The 22915-nt window shown below is 51.3% G+C and overlaps 2 protein-coding genes across 2 annotated transcripts in view; both read left to right on the forward strand.

The window, feature by feature from the left end:
• Positions 1-22915, forward strand: part of LOC140680877 (uncharacterized) — a 359672-nt gene that overhangs the window by 262344 nt on the left and 74413 nt on the right. The window contains exon 8 of the mRNA XM_072919762.1: positions 6380-7051. Within this exon, the coding sequence (XP_072775863.1) occupies positions 6380-7051 (672 nt within the window). The remainder of the gene's footprint in view (positions 1-6379; positions 7052-22915) is intronic.
• Positions 18415-21205, forward strand: LOC140680984 (olfactory receptor 14A16-like). Its single transcript, XM_072919874.1, has 2 exons — positions 18415-19334; positions 21157-21205. The coding sequence occupies exons 1-2, from the start codon at positions 18415-18417 to the stop codon at positions 21203-21205; spliced, it is 969 nt and encodes a 322-aa protein (XP_072775975.1).

The raw sequence follows: 22915 nt of genomic DNA on the forward strand, positions 1-22915 counted from the left end.
TCGGATGTAGGGAGTTTTGGAGGTGGAATCCCAGTTTTGGCCATGACAGGATGAATGATTTTTTCCTATAGGAAAGAGAAGTGCAAGTCCAAGTGTTCTGGAAGAAGATGAGAGGTGGGCACCCTTAGGCCAAGCCAGCCAGACCTGACTCTCCTGATACCTTTCATCTAGGGGCTATCCTTGGACACAGGGCATTTTGGAGGTGGAATCTCAATTTTGGCTGCGGGTTCCTGGATAGGAAGAATTATTTACATTAGGAAGAAAAGAACAGAGCCCCGGTGTTTCAGTGGCACATGAATGCCAGCCCTCAGGAAGCCAAGGCCAGCCAGACTTGTCAGTCCTGGCAGCTTCTGTCTGGGAGATATCCTTGGATATAGGGAATTCTGGAGGCAGATCCTCAGTTTTGGCCATGGGTGCCTGGTCGAGATGGATGGGTTTTTTTCTCATAAGAAAGAAAAGCACACGGTCCCAGTGTTTCAAAGGCAGATGAGAGGTGACCCTTGGGTGGTCAAGGCAGCCAGACCTGTCTCTCCTGGCAGATTTAATCTGGAAACAATCTTTGCAGTTAAGAAAATTTGCAGAAGGAATCCCACTTTTGGCCATAGGCCCCTGGAGGAGATGGACAGTTCTCTCCCACAGGAAGGAAAGCCCAGATCCCCAGTGCTTTCAGGGCAGATGAGAAGCAGCCCTCGACATGCCAAGGTCAGCCAGACCTGTCAGGTGGTCCCCAGGAGGCCCAGCCAGCCAGACCTGTTCCATGTTCCCTTGGTTCCATGGACCCCACAGTGTCACAATGGTCTCCTTGGCCCCATGAGGCCCTGGAGTGTCACAATGTTCCCCTTGCTTCTGCAGTGTCACAATGGCCCTGTGCTTCCATGAGGCCTTGCAATGTCACAATGGCTTCGTGGTTCCACAAAGCCCTGATGTGTCACAATGGCCCCTGGGCTCCGTGTGCCCTCGCTGTGTCACAGCGGCTCCTCTGTGACACTGTGGCTGCACAAGGTCACCATGGACCCTTGGTTCCTTGGGGTCTCTGAGTTCACATTGGTCTCCTTGATTCCATGAGGCAGCACAGTGTCACCCTGGCCCCTTGGTTCCGTGAGGATCTGCAGGGTCACACAGGTTTGTGACATTTGTCCTTGCTGCCCCTCACATCCCCCTGCCCCACAAACAGCCCCGAGCCACCCGTGAGGGACAGGCCCTGCTGTGCCAGGCTGGGCTCAGGGCTTGTCCTTTCTGCTTCCCCCAGCCAGCCCAGGCCTTGCTCAGCATTGCAGTTCCCTGCTCTGAGCCTTTGGCTCCCTGCAATCCTGGCCTCAAGGATCTGCTCTCACCAGTCCCTGGGGAGCCTTTGGCAGTTCCTGCCCTCAGTGGGGCCCAGTGATACTCCAAGGGACTTGGAGTTTTGCTCCTGACTCCTTGAGCAGCTTCTTCACCCTTCTCTCAGTGCCTGAGGGTTCTGGACTTCACCCCAAATCCTCCATGGCGATCATTAAAGAAAAGGAAGCCCTTAGGGGCGCTTTGTCTTCATTCAATCATCTGCAAGTCTCCAGGGCTTGTGCACCTGGTTGGAGTCAGTTTGGAGTTCTTGTAAGGAGGAAGATTTCCAAGTGCACCTCATGACATTTTTTCTTTAATCAAGTGAGTATTCTCTTATTTTCCAGTTCAGAGAAGAGCTGATAGAAGCATTCCCCAGGTGATCTTGACACTGAAGTTCTACTTAGGAGGTCTGGGCATGTAGAAGAATGAGCCCCCAGAGAACTGACCCTGTTCAGACAAGCTGCTCCTCACCCCCAGCCTCACCATGTCTGAAATCACCCACCCAGCACTGACATCCCTGTGCCCTGCAGCAGAACCTTGTCCCTGAGCTCTGCAGCTCCATGTCCCAGCCCATTGCACCGTGTCCCACCTGCTCTCCTCAGGGCTCTGCCTGCACACAGGCCCAGGAGAAGTTTTCCTCTTGGGAAGGAGAGAATGGAAAAGCCTCAGCAGGTTTCCTAAACAACAAACCCCACTCAGGAGCCACCTGCTCAGTACAGGCTGCCTGGAATGGTGTCACCTTTCTACAAGGAACAATGTGACCAGAATTGATCTCTGGAAGCAGAATTCTCTGAGTCTCCCAGTTGAATTCTCTGTCCCACTCCTTTCCCTGGATCTCTGTTTCAGATGGAAGCTGCTGGTGCCATCCTCACCTTTAACCTCCCTCTGGAATGCAAACAGGTGTTCCCAGGTGTGTTAAGCAGGATTTGCTCAATGTTTCCATAAATCTTTTGTGTCCCCCATGGAACAAAGGGGCCATTTTGGCACTGGGGAGGTGACGTGGAAGCAAGGAGACAATTGTGACCCTGGGATCCCATGGAACCAAAGGGCCATGGTGACACAGCAGGGCCACGTGGATCCAGTGGTCCATTGTGACACTGTGGATCCAAGGAGACCATGGAGACACCCCCAGAACCCCATGGAACCAAGGAGTCCACGGTGACCCAGCGGGGCTGCATGGAGCCAATGGTCCATGGTGATACTGCCCATCCAAGGAGACCATTTGGACACTGCAGAAACTCATGGAGCGAGTTGGCCATTGTGACACTGAAGAACTTCATGACACCAAATATCCATGGGGACACAGCAGGGCATCATGGAACCCAGGAACGGCTGTTGGCAGTGCGGAAACTCCTGGAACCAGGGGCTGTTGTGGCACTGCAGCACCAACACAGCTGTTGCACCTTGTCCCCTGCCCTGCACAGCTCCTTGGGAGGTACGGCAGGAGCAGCACCCTGGGAGCCTCGGGAATGCCCCTCTGGGATCCATGACACACACTCCCAGGGGCTGGAATTCCAGTTCCCAGCCAGGAAAAGATGTCCCTGCCCTTGAAGGCAAAGCTCTTATGGAAGAGCCAACAGCCAAGTGGAGCAAGATCCTACAGGGACATTTCACTGCCAGCCTTCATAACTTCACCCATGGTTGTCGTAGCTCATGGATTGGGAATTAAATCAGGGCAGGGTCTTCGGTGGGAGCTGCCCTGGGTCAAGGGAGACACTGAGAGAGAAACAGAGCAGGCAAAGGAAAGCAGGAGAGAAAGGAGGTGTTTTGGTTTGGAATGACACGTGTCTGCTAAGGAAGGCAGGGGCCTCTCCTGATATGGAAAACTGTAGACTCTTTCTTTCTGAATGGTTATAAATTTGAAATTAAGGGGGGGGGGTCTCAGGTAAAAATTTGGAGCAGGAATAACAGCTTTTTATTAGGGAAGAAAATGAAAATATGAACCAAAACAACACTGAGAGAGCCAGAATACAACCTGACAGTCTGTTGGACAGGGTGTTGGCCGCAGTCCAATTGGAATGGTGGCTGCACTCCTCCTGGAGTGTCAGGTGTGGTTCTGTTGGAGAAGTGATCCTGTAGAAAAGGGTGTCTTCTTCTGAAGAGGAAGAGGCAGCTGTTCCTCTGAGAAATCCAGCCCAGAAAAAGCTTTGTTGGTGGGCCAGAATCTCAAGACTAGATGCAGGTAGGAATGCTTGGCTCCTCCATCTGGGCGGAGCATCTCACAATGGGATGTTACAGTTCTTATCAGTCATGCAGTGACATTCAATAGCCCATTATCAGCAGATGTCTGCCCTGAGGGAGGATTGATTGTGGACGAGATAAGGAAAAACTGCCCACTTAGCACAGGACAACTGTCACACAGATGTCAAATAGAACACATCTTGCTTTTCAGTCTGGGACAGGAGGTCACAAACAAAATCAGCTGAGAAGGCGGCACTCTGAAAAGCAAACCAGAACTGACAGAAAATGAATGGGACAGAAATCAATAATTCTGATAGTTTTATTTATTATCAAAATAAATCACACCCACCCAGCCCCATACAATCCTGATCCCAAAACCTCAAATTTGGATCTTACTTCTCTCAATCTCCTTCCAACCCCATCTAACCCTGGAGGTGGAGGAATTGAGTAATTATGGCATGGGACTGAGGTGGGAACCAGCCATTTTGAGGTGGGATTGAGTAATTTTGAGGTGACAGAGCAATCCACCTTGGCATTTGGAGTGCAAAGATATGGAGAATACTCCCATATATCCCCAAAGAACCCACAAATCCCCCAGAATATGTTTCCAAACCGTAAATTCCACCTCAAATAACTCTTAGATGGAGGGACTTTTGACATCTCTGGTCAATACTCTTTTTAGTCATTTTTCAGGTGTTTTTAAGTGATAAAGACAAATCAGAAGAAAATTAGGGCCAAACCAAAACCAGATACCCCTTGAGCATCCCCTGAGCACTGGACAAAACAAACTTGGCAGAAATCAAACTTAACCCTCCATAAAATGCCTTGAGGAAGATTTGCTCTTCCCACAAGTCAGTTGTGATGGAAACACATCAAATCCCAAACATGAATAAACTGAAAATAGAAGCAATTCTGTGGCAAATCCAAGTTTCATCAGTTCCTGCACAGCTCCAGCTCAGCTGCTGGCAGGTTCCGATAAAAGGAAAGTGGAAATTCGGCCCAATACAGATTAATAAAGGGAAGGGAAAGCTCCGTGTAGCTGTCACAAAGGTGACAGGGACCAAGAAAATAATGATGCTCATATTTGGCAAAGTACCCAGACCAGTGAATTCGGGAGTTACTTGGGAATTTATCTACTTGAACTGGGCTTCTTGTAGGAATTTACTGGTCTTGAATTCCTCACATTGGGGTGAATGATCCTTGTCAGTCTTGCTAGTATCATTTGTTCCCTTTTCTCCAGTTATGTAAAAAAAATTTCAAGGAAGGACAAGAAAATACTTTCTTCACCCTGGCCACCCACAACAGCCATTTTCCTCATAAGTTCTCCCAAAAGTCACTCAGAGGAAGCTGCATCCAAGTTTCCAAGAGTTCCTGCAGAAAGAGGCAGAACCTCCTCAGAGGAGGGACCCATGCTGTTGTCAAAGGCACTCGGGGTCAGACAGCAGTGCCCTGAACTCACTGTGCCAAAATAATGTAGCAATCTGGTTAATAAAATTGTTAGAGAGATGCCTCTGCCCCATTTAAGGTGCTAACGAGACCAAATCCGAGGTGGATTTTATTGAACAGTAAATATGAGGTAGAGAGAGACATGGAAAGAAAGATAAAATTGAGAGAAAATAAGGGAGTGACAGGGACAGAGATCTCCCCTGGGATGGGGCAAGTGTGACATTGTCCCCTGTGTGCGTGTCCTTCCCAGGGTGGGGGTTTTACACCTGAGCCAGTTTGGGTAAGGGGGGTGGTGTTCACCCCCCACCCCGAGCAGGGATGGCCTCACTGTTTCAGGTTACAATGTCAGATGTAACCAAAAGTGTTTTCAGTCACCATCTCCATAAACTGTTATCAACAGGTGGGGCAGTGTTCTTTATCTCTTCCATGGCTCAGCCCTGATAACGCCCACCAGGGGCCATCTTCTGTTAATGGGCCATTGAGTGTCACTGCAGGACTGATAAAATTACATCATCCCATTGTGGGATGCTCCGCCCAGGGGGAGGAGCCAAGCATTCCTACCTGGATATAATCTCACCCTTGCAACACCATGACCACCTTGCCTACTGGATTCCCAGAGGACAAGAGCTCCATAACCACCACTGGACCTTCAGAGGAAGACCAGACCCTTCTACAGGATCACCGCTTTGACAGAATCACGTTCATCACTCCAGCCGGACTGCAGCCACCATTTCATCAGACTGCTACCACCACCCTGAGCAACGGGGTGTCAGGTTATATCCTGACTCTGTCCGATTAAGCCAGTGTTTCTGTATCATTGCCTTGATCTTAATTTTCTTACTCAATTGTCATTCTGGCTTAGACTCTCCCCCTGGTTTGCCTTCCAACCAGTACAAAACTCACTGTGCTCATCCCTTGTTTTCCTCCCAAAACAGAATTTCCCATACCCAAATCTTCACGAAATGGAGGAGGAGGCTGTGAGGAAGAGGAAGGCGCCCTGGGACATCCAGGCAGGTGAGGAGGAAGTCAGTGCCCCTTTCCCCCTCTCTCCTGCTCCATCTCCCGGCCCAGCCTGGCCCCCGGCTGCAGGACAGCCCCGCTGCCGATGCTCTGCTGACGGGGATGCACTGGGGGGATCTCCTTACCCTTCCTTGTGGCACGGAGGCAAATCCCATCCTCTCCTTGTCCTTCCTACCCCAGAGCAGGAGCTGATGATGGAGACCAGGAAGGACAAATCCCTGCAGCACAAACTCATGGAAGAGGCTGATTTGAGCAACTCCACAGTGCGGGAATCCAACAGGGAGGAAAAGCCCTGGAGATCCCACACAAGGAGGGGCTGGAAACCCAGCCCAGGGTGCTCTGAGGAGGAAAGGCCCACTCTGGGTCAGGAAGGTGGGCAGAGCTTCAGCCAGAGCTCAGAGCTGGTGGTCCCTGAGAAGCTTCACGATGGGGAGAAGCCCCACAAGTGCTTGGAGTGTGGGAAGAGCTTCAGGCGGAGCAAAAGTCTGAAGCGACATCAGATGATCCACACTGGGGAATGGCCCTACAAGTGTGGGGAATGTGGGAAGGGCTTCAGCTGGAGCTCAGACCTCATCATCCACCAACGCATCCACACAGGAGAGAGGCCCTATGAGTGTCCCGAGTGTCAGAAGAGGTTTCACAGCAGCTCTGATCTCCTTGTGCATCAGCGGATTCACACGGATGAGAGGCCCTTCCGCTGCCCTGACTGCGGGAAGGGCTTCAAGCAAAACTCCACTCTTGTTACCCACCGGCGCATCCACACTGGGGAGAGGCCCTTCCTCTGCCCCGACTGTGGCAAGGTCTTCAAGCGCAGCTCCACTCTTGTCACCCACCGGCGCATCCACACTGGGGAGAGGCCCTACATATGCCCCACATGTGGGAAGAGGTTTCAGAGCAGCTCAAATCTCCTCCTGCATGAGCGGGTCCACACCGAGGAGAGGCCGTTCCTCTGCTCTGACTGTGGGAAGGGCTTCAAGGAAAACTCCACCCTTGTAAGGCACCGGCGCATCCACACTGGGGAGAGGCCCTATGAGTGTCCCCAGTGTGGGAAGAGCTTCACCCAGAGCTCTCACTTGACCAAACACCAACAGAGCCACCGGTGACGGAAGCCCTGTGAGTGCCCCAACTGCAGGAGGAGCTTTGTGCACTGCTCCAGCTTCATCCCCCATTGAACAACCCACATTGGGAAGAGCCCTGGTGATCCCTGTTACCTGTGATCCATGCTGGGAAGACACCTGTACCTTCTCCTGCCCCTGCCAATGACCTTATGTGGGACTGAAGAACATGAGGGTCTGGCCATGGCCTTGTCACTACATTCACTCCCACCTCAGGTCATTGCCAGGGGCAGGAAAGGGACTCTCTCTCTCTCTCTCTCTCTCTCTCTCTCTCTGAGAAGGGTGTCCTTTCCAGGCAGGAGGAGACATGTGGCCAGGAAGGTACAATTCATGGTGATGTAGTTTCCTTTGTAAATAGTTTTTCTTATCCCTTCTGTTGTCAATATTTTTTCTCTTCCTGTTTGTTCCTTATTTCGTTGCTGTTCCCAGTAAATTGTTCTTATCCCAGCCTGGGATCTTTCCCTTTTTTCCTTCAGTGGAAGGTGGGAGGGCAACGAGCACCAGCGGGGTTTTAGCGAGAGCAGGAAATTGGGGAATCCCATTCCTGAATCCCGGCCTGTGGAAACCGAGCATCCCAGCTGGTGCCAGCCCTGGTGGCCATGGCAGCAACCTTGGGAGCGGGTCTCTGGCTGGGGCTGAGGGAATCTCTTCACTCTGGTGCCCAGGGACAGGAGTGCAGGGAGCGGCTGCAGCTGAGTCGGGGCAGGCTGAGGTTGGATCTCAGGGAAAGGTTTTTGCCCAGAGGCTGCTGGGGCACTGCCCAGGCTCCCCAGGAAGGGTCACAGCTCCAGAGCTCTCTGAGCTCCAGCAGCGTTTGGACAGCGCTGCCAGGCCCAGGCTGGCAGTGTTGGGGTGTCCTGTGCAGGGCCAGCAGCGGGACTCGAGGATCCTGATGGGTCCCTCCCAGCTCAGCCACTTCTGTGGTTCTGGGATCCCATGACCCTGGGGATGGGAGTGCCAATGGTTGCCATGGAAATGGGCTCTGGCTGCAGGCCTGAGCAGGTGTCCATGGCAACCACCCCTGGCATGGGGTCTCCATGGAGCTGCCCAGGGACTGGCCATAGCAACAGGGGCTGGTGATGGTTGCTGTGGAAACTGACCATAGCAACAGGGGCTGGTGATGGTTGCCATGGGAACTGACCACAGCAACAGGGGCTGGTGATGGTTGCCATGGAAACTGACCATAGCAACAGGGGGCTTGTGATGGTTGCCATGGAAACTGACCATAGCAACAGGGGCTGGTGATGGTTGCCATGGAAACTGACCATAGCAACAGGGGGCTTGTGATGGTTGCCATGGAAACTGACCATAGCAACAGGGGGCTTGTGATGGTTGCCATGGAAACTGACCATAGCAACAGGGGCTGGTGATGGTTGCTGTGGAAACTGACCATAGCAACAGGGGGCTTGTGATGGTTGCCATGGAAACTGACCATAGCAACAGGGGCTGGTGATGGTACCCATGGAAACTGACCATAGCAACAGGGGCTGGTGATGGTTGCCATGGAAACTGACCATAGCAACAGGGGGCTTGTGATGGTTGCCATGGAAACTGTCCATAGCAACAGGGGGCTTGTGATGGTTGCCATGGAAACTGACCATAGCAACAGGGGCTGGTGATGGTTGCTGTGGAAACTGACCATAGCAACAGGGGCTGGTGATGGTACCCATGGAAACTGACCATAGCAACAGGGGCTGGTGATGGTTGCCATGGGAACTGACTATAGCAATGGGTCCTGATGAGGTTTGCTGTGGTAATCCAGGGCATCCCTCTGGCTGCCCTGGCAGGTCTGGGACCCTGGCAAGGGGGTCAGGAACCCCCCTGTACAGAGCCCTAAGAGACACTGCCTGTGATCTCTGTCCATGGAAAAGTGTTTTCAATCTTACAGGATGAATTACACACTCTGAGTGTTTGATATGAGTAATAATTAGTGTGACACAGGTGCAAAAGTAGAATTTTAGGATTCTAGATAAGGGGTTCAAAGGAGGCAAGATGGAGGAAATCGTGTGTGTCCCGTCCTTTTTAATCTTCTTCATGCCTTTCATGTTTCACTGTAGTGTTGGCATTTTTCTGTTGGTTTAGACTGGGGACACATTGTTCAACACAGGTGGTAGGTATTGGCACATTATTGTAAATATAGCACAGGTAGTTTCTGGTATATAATGTTTGTAACTTCCCACTGAGGGGCAGAGCCCTGCACGCTGCCCCGCAAGAAAGGCCTACTTCAGGTCAGACAGAACATGTTATAGATAAGCAAGAATAAACAACCTTGAAAACCAGCACAGATGAATTATGGCTTCTTCTTTGGCAGAGGGGCTCAAAGACAGCGAATTTCTGCAATTTTGGGATCATTTAAATACCACAGATTCTGACATAAATGGCATCCCTGGCTGGGCTTGGACCACCAACCTTTCAGTTAAGAGCCGACAGTTTGCATATTAAGGTTCAGATATTTTGACAGGCCCTCAGAGGGGTTTCATGGGGACTTTCTAAGTGTCCCCAGGCTGCCAAAGAGCCGGGATGTCACAGGCACTCACAGGGGCTCCTGTCATGGGCAGACTGGGAGCTTTAGGCAAAGTTTATTAGAGAAGCTCCTGTCAGGTCAGGAGGCACAGAAAGGACCCCCAATAGCCCCTATAGATCCCCAAATCCCCCCAAGGACCACTGTTGGGTGAGAACGTCACGGGAAAACAAGTTCATGATTATCATGGTCAACAAGTTTTCAGTTTATTGGAGTCGATTACAGTTTCTTTATACAAGCACTAATTAGTTCATACATATTGCAGAAACGAAGCTCAGGATTGGTTACCTTTCTATTAACACATATATTTCTTTGCGATAAGCCTTGCAGTTACTGTTTCTTTATACTTGATTACTTTTCTGCATACTAAGCAATATTTCATTTTTAACGAGACACCTGTATGCTCAGGGTTGTTAGGAGGTATCTGTTTCTCAAGGTTGTTACAAGACATCTGTTTCTCAGGGGTATAGTTTTCGTGCTACTAGTCATGTATTCTCACACTCTCATCAACTTAACCCTTTCGTGTCCCTTGCTGCGCAGCCATTCTTCAGCTAAACTCTCAACAGACCACCAGCCTTTCTAAGCCTCATTTTGTGAGAGGAGTCTTGGAGCAGCAGGTTCCAGTCCCTACCCCTGACAATTCAAGAGCTCGTATGTAAACAATTATAAAGGTGGAATTAAAACTTTATACAATTCTCCCTTAGCATTAGGAATTGTAAACCAGCGTTGGGGGTTGGGTTTTTCCTTTCTGTTTGTTCCTTATTGGCTGATGTTTATCGGCTGATCCCTTATTTTGGGAGGAGCTGCTGCTCTTGGAGATGGGAGTTTCCACTGCTGCTGCCAGAGCCCGGGCCAGAGCTGTTACTTCTGTCCTGGGATGAGCCTCTGCTCGTGAGAACAGCCACTAAACTGGGACCTTATTTACACCTGCCCCACTAAAAGAGAGACCTATCCCTGTCTGCTCTGGTGTCCAGGATCCTGAGCTGGGCTCTCCCTGCCCTGCTTGGAGCCCCTCACCCCCTGCCTGCCGAGACATCCTGCCAGCCCAGCTGACTGCTTTTTGCCAGTGCTGCTGGGGCACCGAGCTGACTGCTTTCTGAGAGTCCTGCTGGGGCACCGGAGCCGGCTGCCCCGGGGTTTGTGAAGCAAAGCCTCTCTCCAGCCCTTCCCCCTTCGGACAAAGCCGCCATGGCCCCGCGCTGCCGAGCCCGGCCGGAGCGCCCCCTGCAGCCGCGTGGGGGTCAGCGCACCTGCCCTGCCCCGGGAGCCACAGCGCCCCTGCTGGCTGTGCCCGGAACTGCACCGCAGGGAAAGCGCCACGGCCCAAAGGCCGGGACTGGGCTCTGCTCTGTTTGCTGCTCGTGCCGCAGCTGCTGCTGCTTGTTTGCTTTGTTATACACACTAGGAAAGAGCTGACATTCCTATTCCCATATCTTTGCCTGCCTGAGAGCCCCTTGATTTCATGATTCTAATAATTTGGAGGGAGGGGGTTTACATTCTCCATTCCACAGGAGGCTTTTTGCTGCCTTCCCTAGCAGACACCTGTCTTGTAAACCAAGACCAGTTTTGGCACCCAATGTGCAGCCTGAGGGCATTGAGAGAAACAGGGTGAAATAAGAATAACAATTCTTGAGTAACATAATTTTTTTTTGTTGCACTGGATATAGAAACCTTGTTCGGTGTCACCATGTGGTCTAGCTTACCCTGGTTTGGGTGGCACATGGTTGTGGCTACATTTTTCCCATCCTATAACTATGGCAAATCTGGCTGATAATCAATTTGTTTGATGGGTTAATATGGTGAGGAATTTATGGATTTTTAATTTCCACTGGACGGTGGGCACACAGATTTGAGGCTACCACACACTAACTGTATGTGTTTGGAATTACTTTAATAATTGTACCTACCACGAGGAAATGACACCAGGGGAAGTTTTCTCCCAACTCCTCAGCCAGCTCTTTGGGTCTACAGTGGTTGGTGTTCCTGCTATGCCTGTTAAGCCTATTCTGTTCAGCATCCAGAGGTAAGGGAAGATTGACTTAGATAACTATCGTAGCAGGGCGTCCCCAGCCTGTAATAATTAGCACTGACTCCATGATTCCAGAAGGCCGATCAATCACTTTATTACATTATCCTATACTATACTGCTAAGAAACACTCATCGCTCTTGCAGACAGTCCGATACAGACAGACCAGACTGGTTAATTGAAATCCAAACACCATCACCATTGGCCAATTTAGAAATCACCCTTTGATAAACAAATCTCCATAATACATTCCACTGTGCACAACAACAGGTGCAGCAGGTGAAGATAAGAATTGTTTCTTGTTCTTTTCTCTGAGCTTTCTCACAGCTTCTCACAGCTTCCCAGGAAAATCCTGGGAGATCTCTCTCTCTGCTCAGAGGATATGTGATTACCACAGGTCAGTTGTGACAATGCAGGTCCAAGGACACCACGGTGACACTACGGAACCTCATGGAACCAAGGGGCCATTGTGACACTGTGCTGCCTCATGGAATCAAGGAGACCAATGTGAAACTCAAAGACCCCAAGGAAGCAAGGGTCCATGGTGACCTTGTGCAGCCGCAGTGTCACAGAGGAGCCGCTGTGACACAGCGAGGGCACATGGAGCCCAGGGGCCATTGTGACACATCAGGGCTCTGTGGAACCACAAAGCCATTGTGACATTGCAAGGGCTCATGGAAGCACGGGGCCATTGTGACACTGCAGAAGCAAGGGGAACATTGTGACACTTCAGGGCCTCATGGAACCAAGGAGACCATTGTGACACTGTGGGGTCCATGGAACCAAGGGAACATGGAACAGGTCTGGCTGGCTGGGCCTCCTGGGGACCACCTGACAGGTCCAGCTGACCTTGGCATGTTGAGGGCTGCTTCTCATCTGCCCCTGAAGCACTGGGGCTCTGGGCTTTCCTTCCTATGGGAGAGAACTGTCCTTCTCCTCCAGGGTTCTATGGCCAAAATTGGGATTCCTCCTCCAAAACTCCGTACATCCAAGGATTGTTCCCAAGTGAAAGCTGCCAGGACAGACAGGTCTGGCTGCCCTTGGCCTCTTGAGAGATGCATCTCATCTGCTTTTGAAACACTGGGGCTTGGTGCTTTCCTTCCAATGTAAATAGTTGTCCTTCTCAAGGTGACTGTGGTCAAAACTGAGATTCCTCCTCCCAAATTCCATGTATCCAAGAATTCCTCCCTTACAAAACCTGCCAGGAAGAACAGGTCTGGTTGGCTGAGCCTCCCAGGAGCCACCTCTTTCTTCTTCTGCCTTTGAAACACTTGGGCTCTGTGCTTTCCTTCCTATGGAAAAGAACTCTCCTTCTTATCTACACAGAAATGGCCGAAATTGGGGTTCCACCTCCCAAATTCCCTATATCCAAGGGTTGCTTTCAGACAAAAGCTACCAGGGCAAAGAGGTCTGGCTGGCCTAGACCTCTGATGGCAGCCTTTCATCTGCCCCTCAAACACTGGTGTTCTGTGCTTTCCTTCCTTTGGAAAAAAAAACATCATTCAACTCCAGGTGTCCATGTCTGAAATTGGGATTCCACCTCTAAAATTCCCTATATCCAACGGTTGCTCCCAGACAAAGTCTGCCAGTACCATCAAGTCTGGCTGGCCTTGGCCTCTGGTGGCTGCCCCTGCCACACTGGGGCTTGGTTCTTTCCTTCCCATGGGGATCACTGTGACACTGTGGGCACCTCATGGAACCAAGGGGATCATTGTGGCACCACTGGAGCCCATGGAACCAAGGGGCCATGGTGACACCACGGGGCTTCATGGACCCAGAGATCATTATGACTCTGTGGGGCCTGATTGAACCATGGAGACCATTCCGACCCTTCAGGGCTTCGTGTCACCAAGGGGGCATTGTGACACCTCAGGGCCTCCTGGAAGCAAGGGACCATTAGGACACTGTGGGGCCCCATGGAAGCGAGGGAACACAGAACAGGTCTGGCTGGCTTGGCCTCCCAGGGGCCACCTGACAGGTCTGGCTGATGTTGGAATGCCAAAGGCTGCCTCTCATCAGCTCCTGGAGTACTGGGGCTCAGTGCTCTCCTCTGTATGGAAAAGAACCATCTGTCTTTTCAGATGCCCATTGCCAAAGTTGGTGTTCTCCCTAAAAAATTTCCTATTTGTAAGGGTATCTCTCAGAATAAAACCTGCCACCTCTGCCTGGCCTTCTCCACTAGTGGTCACCACTTGTCTGCCCCTGAAACAGAGAAGCTATGTTCCTTTCCTCCTATGCGAAAAGAACCGGCATTCTTGCATAGGGATCGTGGCCAAATTTAGAATTTGGCCTCCCAATTTCCATATATCCAAGGATTGCTCCCAGACAAAAGTAGCCAGGACAGACAGGTTAGGCTGGTCCTGTCCCCTTTTGATTTTCTTAGACTCTGAGCTGAATGTTTTCATTTGAAAACACCTTGGAGAGGGCCCAGAGATCTCCCAAGGTGGGATTTTGAGGCCTCGGGCACATGGCCACTACATATGCACAAAGGAGCTCTGTGCTATGTGCTGCTGTGGTGGTTTTGCATCACAGAAGTGATGTCCTGAGAGAAGCTGCTAGCAGTTTCCTCTGTGTCTGACAAAAAAAACCAATCAGTAATTAGCTTTGAGAGCTGACAGTCTGTTAAACCACTAAGGAAACTGCAGACGCCTCTGTGCAGACCCAAGTTGAAGATGAGAAAGCCTGGCTGGGTCTCTCTCCCTTCTGGCCCCAAAGAGGTGCCAAGGCTGGCCCAGCCCCGTCTCAGCCTTCTGGCCTGGCTGCTGAGATCCTGGCCCTGCCCCAGCGCGGCCCAGCCTGACACAGCCCCAGCGCAGCCGCTGCAGAAACCTCCATGGGAAAACAGCTCCGGCCGCAAGGACCGAGCCTGGCCGGGCTCACAGAACCATCTGCAGCCTCGGGCAGATATTGACTCTGCCAGTGCTGCCATCCTCCCTGCAGTGAGAGAAAAGGACACAGGGCAGGCACACAGAGCAGCTACATGAACCCACTGAGGTCAGTGAAGAGGAAGTTGAGTCCCAGGTGGGAGGGATGAGGAGATGCCTTGATCTTGGGGCTGAAATCCTCTGCTAAAGCTATGGAGAAGGATGTCATTGATACATCAGATGCTCTTTTTCCCTATAACACATTGAAAAGTATGGGAAGATGACTTGTTTCAGCAAAGGTCTCCATGCTAAAGTAAGCAAATGTTGCAGTAGCTATGATCCCATGAGAAGTTTGAAAAGAAAAAAAAGAAGAGTGATGAGACCCTGTGCCCTCAGGGAGAGAAGAAGAAGACCTCTGTTCCCAGAGATGAAGATGATTTCAGAAATAGATGAAGAGAACCTTTGCTCTTAAACAGCTCATGTTGAAACTAAAACCCCGTAAGTTGACATGGCCCACAAACACAGCTGTGGGAAAGGCTGTGAAAAAATGGGAGGGACTTCACGACTGCAGATTTTCCAAGGCAGCTGTTATTCATGGAAATGAAAAGCCATGAGATAACTGTTTTCTTGTGGAGTAGTCTCCATAACATTAGCAAGAGGAACTACTATCCCTAAGAGAACTGAAGAAAGACAAATGGAATGAAAATTTTAGGTTTTGTCTCTTTACATTGTCAGGTTGTATGGCGAGAGGAAATGTTCTGAAAATTTTCTTCAAATTCTTATTATTCATTATTTTTGTTACTGTTAATAAACTTCTTTACGCCCTTTTAAAGTGTTGAGTCTACTTTGCCTTTCGCCTAATCCTATTGCAGAGAAGGATATGAGTAAGTATATGGTAGTAAGTGCACTGGTAATTAACCAACACTGAACCCACCACACTAACTGATGCATTGGCCAAGAAATCTCAAATTGGTGAACCAAAACCACTACAGAAACTTCCTGATGAATTGCAGTAGAGCAGAGGAAAATCAAGGAAAAGGAATAGTTTGTCAGGACTTCCTCTATCCTAATGAGCCCCATGGTGCATTTGGAGCTGAGCCCTGGAACCTCAGGGCCTGAGAGGAGATTGCACAAACCTTTCCAGCAGTCCAAGTCAGAAGCATTAATGGGACCCAGTGAGGTCCATCCCCAACACAGGCTCCTCATGGACTCCTTGGAGTAGAGAATTGGAGGCCAGGATGTCACAAAAACCTCTCAGAGACTCAAAATGGCACAAAAACCTCTCAGTGTGGAAAGGAAAATCCAAAGTACCTGAAAAAAGTTGAGTATCTCAAGGTATCAATGAGCCCCACTGAGTGTCAGTACAAAGCTCTCAAGGGACTCATTAAAGCAGATAATTGGGGCCATGATTGCACAAACCTCTCACAGAGTCTGGATCAAAAGGGAAACACCAAGTACCTTAAAAGAACTGAAGTACCTTGAAGCATTAATGAGCCCCAATGTGTGTTGTTCCTGACAAAGCCTCTCCAGGGAATAATTACAGCAAATAATTGGAGGCCATAATTGCAGAAACCTCTCAGAGACTGCAAGGCAAAAGCTAAAGCCAAAGTCCTTTGAAAAACCTGCAGTCCCTGGGAGCATGAAGGAGCCCCCAGGGCCATTCCTGACCAAGGCTCCCCAGGGACTCCTTCCAGCAGATCCTTGAGGCCACTGGGATGTGGGCTAGGGGGGGATGCTGAGGGCAGGACCAGGGGCTGACAGCACCCAGCCTGGCTGGGGCTGTGCCAGGAGGCCCCAGGGCCTCAGGACAAGGTGTCTCCTCCCAGCCCTTGGTGGCACAGACCCTGCTGTGCCCCAGGGCACCAAGACTTGGCTTCTCTTTGTCCCCACCTGTCATCAGTGCCTCCAGTTCTCTGCTCTGCCTTGGGCCTGGGGACACTTTCTCAGTCGTGTCCCTCAGTGGGACCCATTAAAAGTCCAAGAAACTTTGGAGTTGGATTCTGACTTGGAGTTCTGGAGAGGTTTCTGCAGCTCCCTCTCGGGGCCTGATGTTCAGGGCCTGAGCACAAAGCCCCAGAGGGTCATTAAAGTCCTTGTGCTGTGTCTGTGCTGCTGAGCTGGGCCGGGCTCCTGGCACAGAGGGTGATCCTGGTAACCAAGCAGAGCTTCAAAAGCACATTTCTCTTGCTGAGCAGCTCTTCTCCCAGCCCAGCAGGGCTGGGGCACTGCCTGCAGCCAGCCCGGGCACAGCACAGAGGCACAGAGAGCTTCAATCAGTCAGGGCTGGGAAGGGGCTGAGAAGTGCCTGGAGCAGAATCACTGCCAGCCTTTGGCACAGGAACCTCTGGCTGCAGGACAATGCAGCTGCAGCTCCTGGAGTGATCTCCTAAAGCTGGAACATCCCAATGCCCACAGACCCTGTGAGTACAATTCTGAGTATTTCTGGTGCTGGGCAGGTGAAATGCTCATGAAGCTCTGACATGGTGAGGGGTTCTGATCAGTCACAGAGTATTTCCAAGACAACTATTTTGATAAAAATGAGGAAATTTCCTAAGACTTTGTATTCAGTTTCCTACTACTGGAGAGTGGCAGGGATGGGGGGACAAATATTACACGTGTTTTGAATATTGACCAGCACGTGAGATATCTGAATTGTTATTTTAGGAATCAATAGGGTCACAGCAGATGCCTAATGTGCTTGCAGCTCCTCTGCCAGTGGACAGCAGCAGCATCACCTTTGCTGGAGCCATCAGGCTCAGTCTGAGCTGTCCTTGCTCCAAGCTGCAAACAGAACCTGCCCCCGCCAGTGCCCTGCAAACAGACAGGGTTCTGTCACACCCAGGAGAGTGCACAGGGATTTGGGCTCTGGGAGTGCTGGCACAGAGAGATCAGACACAGGGAAACACCTGCAGGAGGAAAATCTCCAGGAAGCAGAGAGAATATCAGGGAAGGAGAGAAAACAAAACCCAGAAATGCTGAGGCAGGGAGAGTTTAGAGATGCCCAGAGGATCCCCTCCAGTGCAGCCCTTCCCTCTGCACAAGCCCCCTCCCTCCTGTCCCCCAGCCAAGCCTCTGCCCTCAGGGCCGGGGCTCCAAGGCGTGCAGCCCCTCCTGTGCAGGCAGAGCTGCAGCAGAGCCGTGGGGCAGCTCTGCAGCCCCGGGCCCAGTTCCCTCTGCAGAGCACAGGGCTGGGAGCAGCTGCCCGGCACTGGGGGCTCTGGCAGGGGGCACAGCTGGCTCAGGGTGACACAGCTGTCCCCAGTGCCCAGCTCTGGGCAATGCTGGCAGTGCAGCCAGGGAAGAAGCTGCATCTCCCTTCATCCAGTGCCATCAGAAGGACATTTGGAAGTCTCTCTGAGATTTCAGTCTAAGCTGGGAGGTTCAATGTCAGATGCAAACCTGTACTAGAGCGTATCTGAGTTATAAGATTGATGGGGAAAGGAAGAGGTGTTGTGACACTGAAAATGCTGCTGGGTTTGTGAAATGAGCAACGTGAGTCCTTGGCTCCAAATGGGCTGGGGTAGATCCATCTGCTCTCAGCAGTGCCTGGTAACATTTTAGGGGAAGCGTGGGAAGGTGATCACCCTCCACCTGAGAAAGGTTAGAGCCCAGAGAAACTCTGAACAGGTCAGAATGACAGACCATCTGCCCTCATATTTCTCTCAGCACTTTGCCTAAGAGAAATTACTCTGTTCTCCCTGTGGGAAGCAGAAATACAAAGATTTTGATATCCAAGACTACTAGGAAAAATATTGCGGAGCTTATAACAAAAACCACATAACTCTTAAACACAAAATTGTGTCTGAGTGTGCTCCAGAGGAGGGTGTGTGGGAAATGGCTTTGATTTTGGTTACAGGTATCTCCTCTAACTCTTCACTGTCCTTTTTCCATGACCAGGTGCCCATGTGCAGCCACAGCAAATGTCCAACAGCAGCTCCATCAGCCACTTCCTCCTGCTGGCACTGGCAGACACGCGGCAGCTGCAGCTCCTGCACTTCTGCCTCTTCCTGGGCATCTCCCTGGCTGCCCTCCTGGGCAACGGCCTCATCATCAGCGCCGTAGCCTGCGGCCACCACCTGCACACACCCATGTTCTTCTTCCTGCTCAACCTGGCCCTCAGCGACCTGGGCTCCATCTGCACCACTGTCCCCAAAGCCATGCACAATTCCCTCTGGGGCACCAGGAACATCTCCTACAAAGGATGTGCTGCTCAGGTTTTTCTGCTTATCTTCTTTCTTGGATCAGAGTATTTCCTCCTGACCATCATGTGCTACGACCGCTACGTGTCCATCTGCAAACCCCTGCACTACGGGACCCTCCTGGGCAGCAGAGCTTGTGCCCACATGGCAGCAACTGCCTGGGCCAGTGGCTTTCTCTATTCACTGCTGCACACGGCCAATACATTTTCCCTGCCCCTGTGCCATGGCAATGCCCTGGGCCAGTTCTTCTGTGAAATCCCCCAGATCCTCAAGCTCTCCTGCTCTATATCTTATCTCAGGGAACTGGGGCTCATTGCTGTTAGTGCCTGTTTGGTATTTGGTTGTTTTGTGTTCATGGTTTTCTCCTATGTGCAGATCTTCAGGGCTGTGCTGAGGATCCCCTCTGAGCAGGGACGGCACAAAGCCTTTTCCACCTGCCTCCCTCACCTGGCCGTGGTCTCTCTGTTTGTCAGCAGTCTCATGTTTGCCTACCTGAAGCCCCTCTCCATGTCCTCCCCATCCCTGGATCTGTCAGTGTCAGTTCTGTACTCGGTGGTGCCTCCAGCCCTGAACCCCCTCATCTACAGCCTGAGGAACCAGGAGCTCAAGGCTGCAGTGTGGACACTGATGACTGGATGCTTTCAAGGACATTAAACTGCTGGCCAATTTCTGAAAATCACTTGTAACAAAAGTCATCTATGATACTTCTTGTTGAATTAGTTGTGGGGAATTTTTTTCCTTTGTTTTACTTTTTTACATATTGTCCACAATAAATCTAATTTTTGAGCCATTTGTCATTTTGTCTCCACCTTCCCTGTGGCCACTGACTGTGTCAATGAGGGGCTGCACTCTCTGTGGCTTTCAAGGAACTAAAGGATCTCCCAGCAGTTTTCTGCAGAGATGCCCTTTTGTTGCCTTCTCTGGAGCTGCAGCAGCAATGTCTGTGTGCAGAGCTGGGGGCACATCAGTGCTGGCACAGCAGCACTGGTCCTGCTGGCCACACCATTCCTGATCCAGGCCAGGAGCCATTGGCCTTCTTGGCCACCTGGGCACGTGGCTGGCTCATGTCCAGCCTGCTGTCCATTAGTCCCTGCAGGTCCCTTCCTGCCTGGCTGCTGTCCAGCCACTCTGTCCCCAGCCTGTAGCACTGCAGGGGTTGTTGAGGCCAAAGTGCAGGACCTGGCACTTGGACTTGTTAAACCTCACCTTGTTGGGTTTGGTCCCTGGATCCAGCCTGTCCAGGTCCCTCTGCAGAGCCCTTCTACCCTCCAGCAGATCAACACCCACATCCAGCCTGGTGTCATATGCAAAGATGTCCTTGGTTCCAAGGGACCCTCAGTGTCACAAATTCCCTTTGGTTGCACCAGGCCCTGCTCTGTCACACTGGTCTCCTTGGTTCCATGGGGCCCCAAAATTGTGACAACTGACTCCTTGGTTCCTTGGGGCTTCACAGTGTCACAATGTTCTCGTTGGTGCCGCAGTTTCACAGTGGCCCCTTGGTTCCATGGGGCCCCAGGGTGTCACAAAGGCCCCATGGTCACATGAGGTCCCACACTGTCACAATACTCTCTGTGGTTCCACAAGTCCCCTCAGTGTCACAATGGACTCCTTGTTTCCATGAGGCCACAGAGTGTCACAACGACGTTCCCGATTCCTTGAGGCCTTAGAGTGTCACAGTGGCCCCTTGGTTACACAAGGTCCTGCAGTGTCACAATGTCCCCTTGGTTCCATGAGGCCCCGCAGTGTCAGAACGGCCTCTTGGTTCCATTGGGCCCTGGACTCTCCCAGTGCTCTCTTTGGTTTCGCAGTGTCACAATGGTGAAACCCCTCGGTTACACGAGGTCCTGTAGTGTCACCATGGCCTCTGTGGTTCCACCAGGACCCAGTGTCACGGGGACTCTGTTGTCTTCATGAGAGACAACGGCGACCTGGTTGCAATAAGATAGCACAGTAGCCCGGCCTCGCCCGGGCTACTCGGGCTAACGACACACGCTGACACCAATGTGGTGGACGGTCGAAAGCATTTATTATCTTATCTCATGGGTTTAAATTGTCTTGGGGGACTTTGCTACGTCAGAGGGGGGTTGTAGGGTCTCTAGGTTAGTCGGGAGTGGAAAACTACTGGGTTAGGTGTGGTTACATGCTCTGGGGTTAATAGATAACGTGAAGCAGGGAGAAGGGGGAAGGGTCTTTCTTTCCGTCACATCCCGAGATCTTCCGTTCGCCTGTCCCTATCTACCACATCTCCCCTCCCCTTATCATATATAAAATGAGGTAGTCGTAGATATAGGCACTGGTGTGAGGTACAAACTTGTAACTTGGTAAGGAAAGGGTGGTTTGGTAAATCTGGGTAATTTTCGCAAGGCGAGTCTCGAAGGCTTTTGTGACTGAATGTGTTCGCAGTTTTTGGTTTATAGCATTTGTTGCTGGCCTATGAACAAAATGTTCGCCTGCTCTAGACGGGCCTGAACAAACGAGACTAGTTTGTTCAGCAGACATGGTCCTATGGTAACAGCTAAAAGCAGTATTGCCAGTGGACCTACCAGGGCAGAAATTAAAGTGGTGAGCCAAGGTGATTGACTGAACCAGGATTCAAACCAGCTCTGTTGGGTTTCCCTGTCTCTCTTTCTCTGAGCCAGTCTATCTCGGAGTTCTGCCATGGAGTCTTTAACAACTCCCGTATGATCTGCATAAAAGCAGCATTCCTCTTTTAACGCTGCACACAGTCCTCCTTGCTGCATGAACAAGAGGTCCAGTCCTCGCCTATTTTGTAAAACTACTTCTGAAAGCGAAGAGATTGATTTCTCCAGATAGGAGATGGATTTCTCAATCCTCTGCAGGTCTTCGTCGATGGTCATTTGCAGCTGAGAGAGTCCGTGCTGCTGGGTTGCGATGGCTGAGACACCCGTGGCTGTGCCAGTTGCTCCCAGGCCGAGCAGCATTGCGATGGTTATACCTGTGATTATTTCTCTTTTGTGGAGTCTGTCAGGTTCCTCGAGAAGGTGGTATATCTCTTCGTCTAGGTGGTATAGGACCCTAGGAACAGTCAGAACTTGGACACAGAAATCGATCGAGTCATTAAAATTGGCAAGGAACACGCAAGGAGTCACTCCAGATCTCTGGCAAACCCACATCCCAGATGCGGATGGGACCACCCACTTGTTAGTTTTTCTGTTGGGTTTGACAACTTCAGTGCAGAAGTTGCCTTTCTGCTTTGCTAAGGTTGCATTCCCAAAACATCTGCCCTGTCCTGTGATTTGACTCAGGGTGATTCCTCTGCGGGGAGTGTCCCATCTGCACTGGTGGGGGGCGCTGGCTGTGGAGTAACTGAAGGGGGTGTCTAAAGCAATGCCTTCGTAGAAAGGGGGTTTAACATCATAGCAAAGCCAACAGGAGTTAGTTAGGTTCGGTTTGGTTTCGTTTAGGGTTAGGAAGGTAGCTTCTAGCATACGAAAGATTGGGTTTGGGTCTGACTCAGCCGTGCGGCCTATTTGGAGGGTATCTGCAAGGCCAGTCGGGGTCTCAGTGACTTTTGGGGGCAAGGTTTTGGGGTGGGTCGTGTTTTTTCCTCTCAGCACATTCTTGATAACTTTGTTGGGTCCCACTGGTTGAGGTGCTGGTGGCTGGAGCCTGATAATTCACACATTCACCCACCTTCTCGGTCCTCTGAGGACCACTGTCCATGTTCTACCCGTGGCCCAGCTAGGGTGATCTGGCTGTAGGACGGTCATGTTATAACTTACGCATCCCCGTAATATAGGCTGTGCATTGTGGTCTCCGCAGCCAAAGGGTGCCCAGGTGAACTGTAAGAATTTGTCGGGCTCCTGCGGTTGCCACCCGTCTCCCCATGGTCTGGCATCTGTAACAATGGTTTTGCAGCCCCAGTATCCGCAATGTCCCCACCCCGGGTAGTCACAGTACCTTTTCCCTGGGTTGGACGCTGGGCACCAGTAGGATATGTACATGAGTATGATGTGTGGGTTTGCGAGCCGTAGTTTTGGTTGTCCTGGAAACAGGTCAGCTATGTGGAATACGAAGGATGGGGTGTTTGCTGTGGTGACCTCTTTGAATACCTTGTCACTTGAAAGGCGTTGCATGACCCACCTAAATGGCTGGTGAGGGTAGTGGCCTGGGTCGGCTTGTCCCCCGGCCACAAGCCCCAACAGCAAAATCGCATAAAGACACTGTGCATGTCTGGGTCTCACCGCCGTGGGACTCGCGG

This window comes from Taeniopygia guttata, chromosome 30, assembly GCF_048771995.1.
Source record: "Taeniopygia guttata chromosome 30, bTaeGut7.mat, whole genome shotgun sequence".
NCBI classification, from domain to species: Eukaryota; Metazoa; Chordata; class Aves; order Passeriformes; family Estrildidae; genus Taeniopygia; species Taeniopygia guttata.

What these genes read in the sequence shown, in the direction of transcription:
- LOC140680984 (XM_072919874.1), top strand. Translation starts at nt 18,415, where the DNA reads ATGTCCAACAGCAGCTCCATCAGCCACTTCCTCCTGCTGGCACTGGCA. An exon ending in ACACTGATGACTGGATGCTT is followed by an intron (nt 19,335 to 21,156) that starts TCAAGGACATTA and finishes TGCTCTAGACGG; the next exon opens with GCCTGAACAAACGAGACTAG.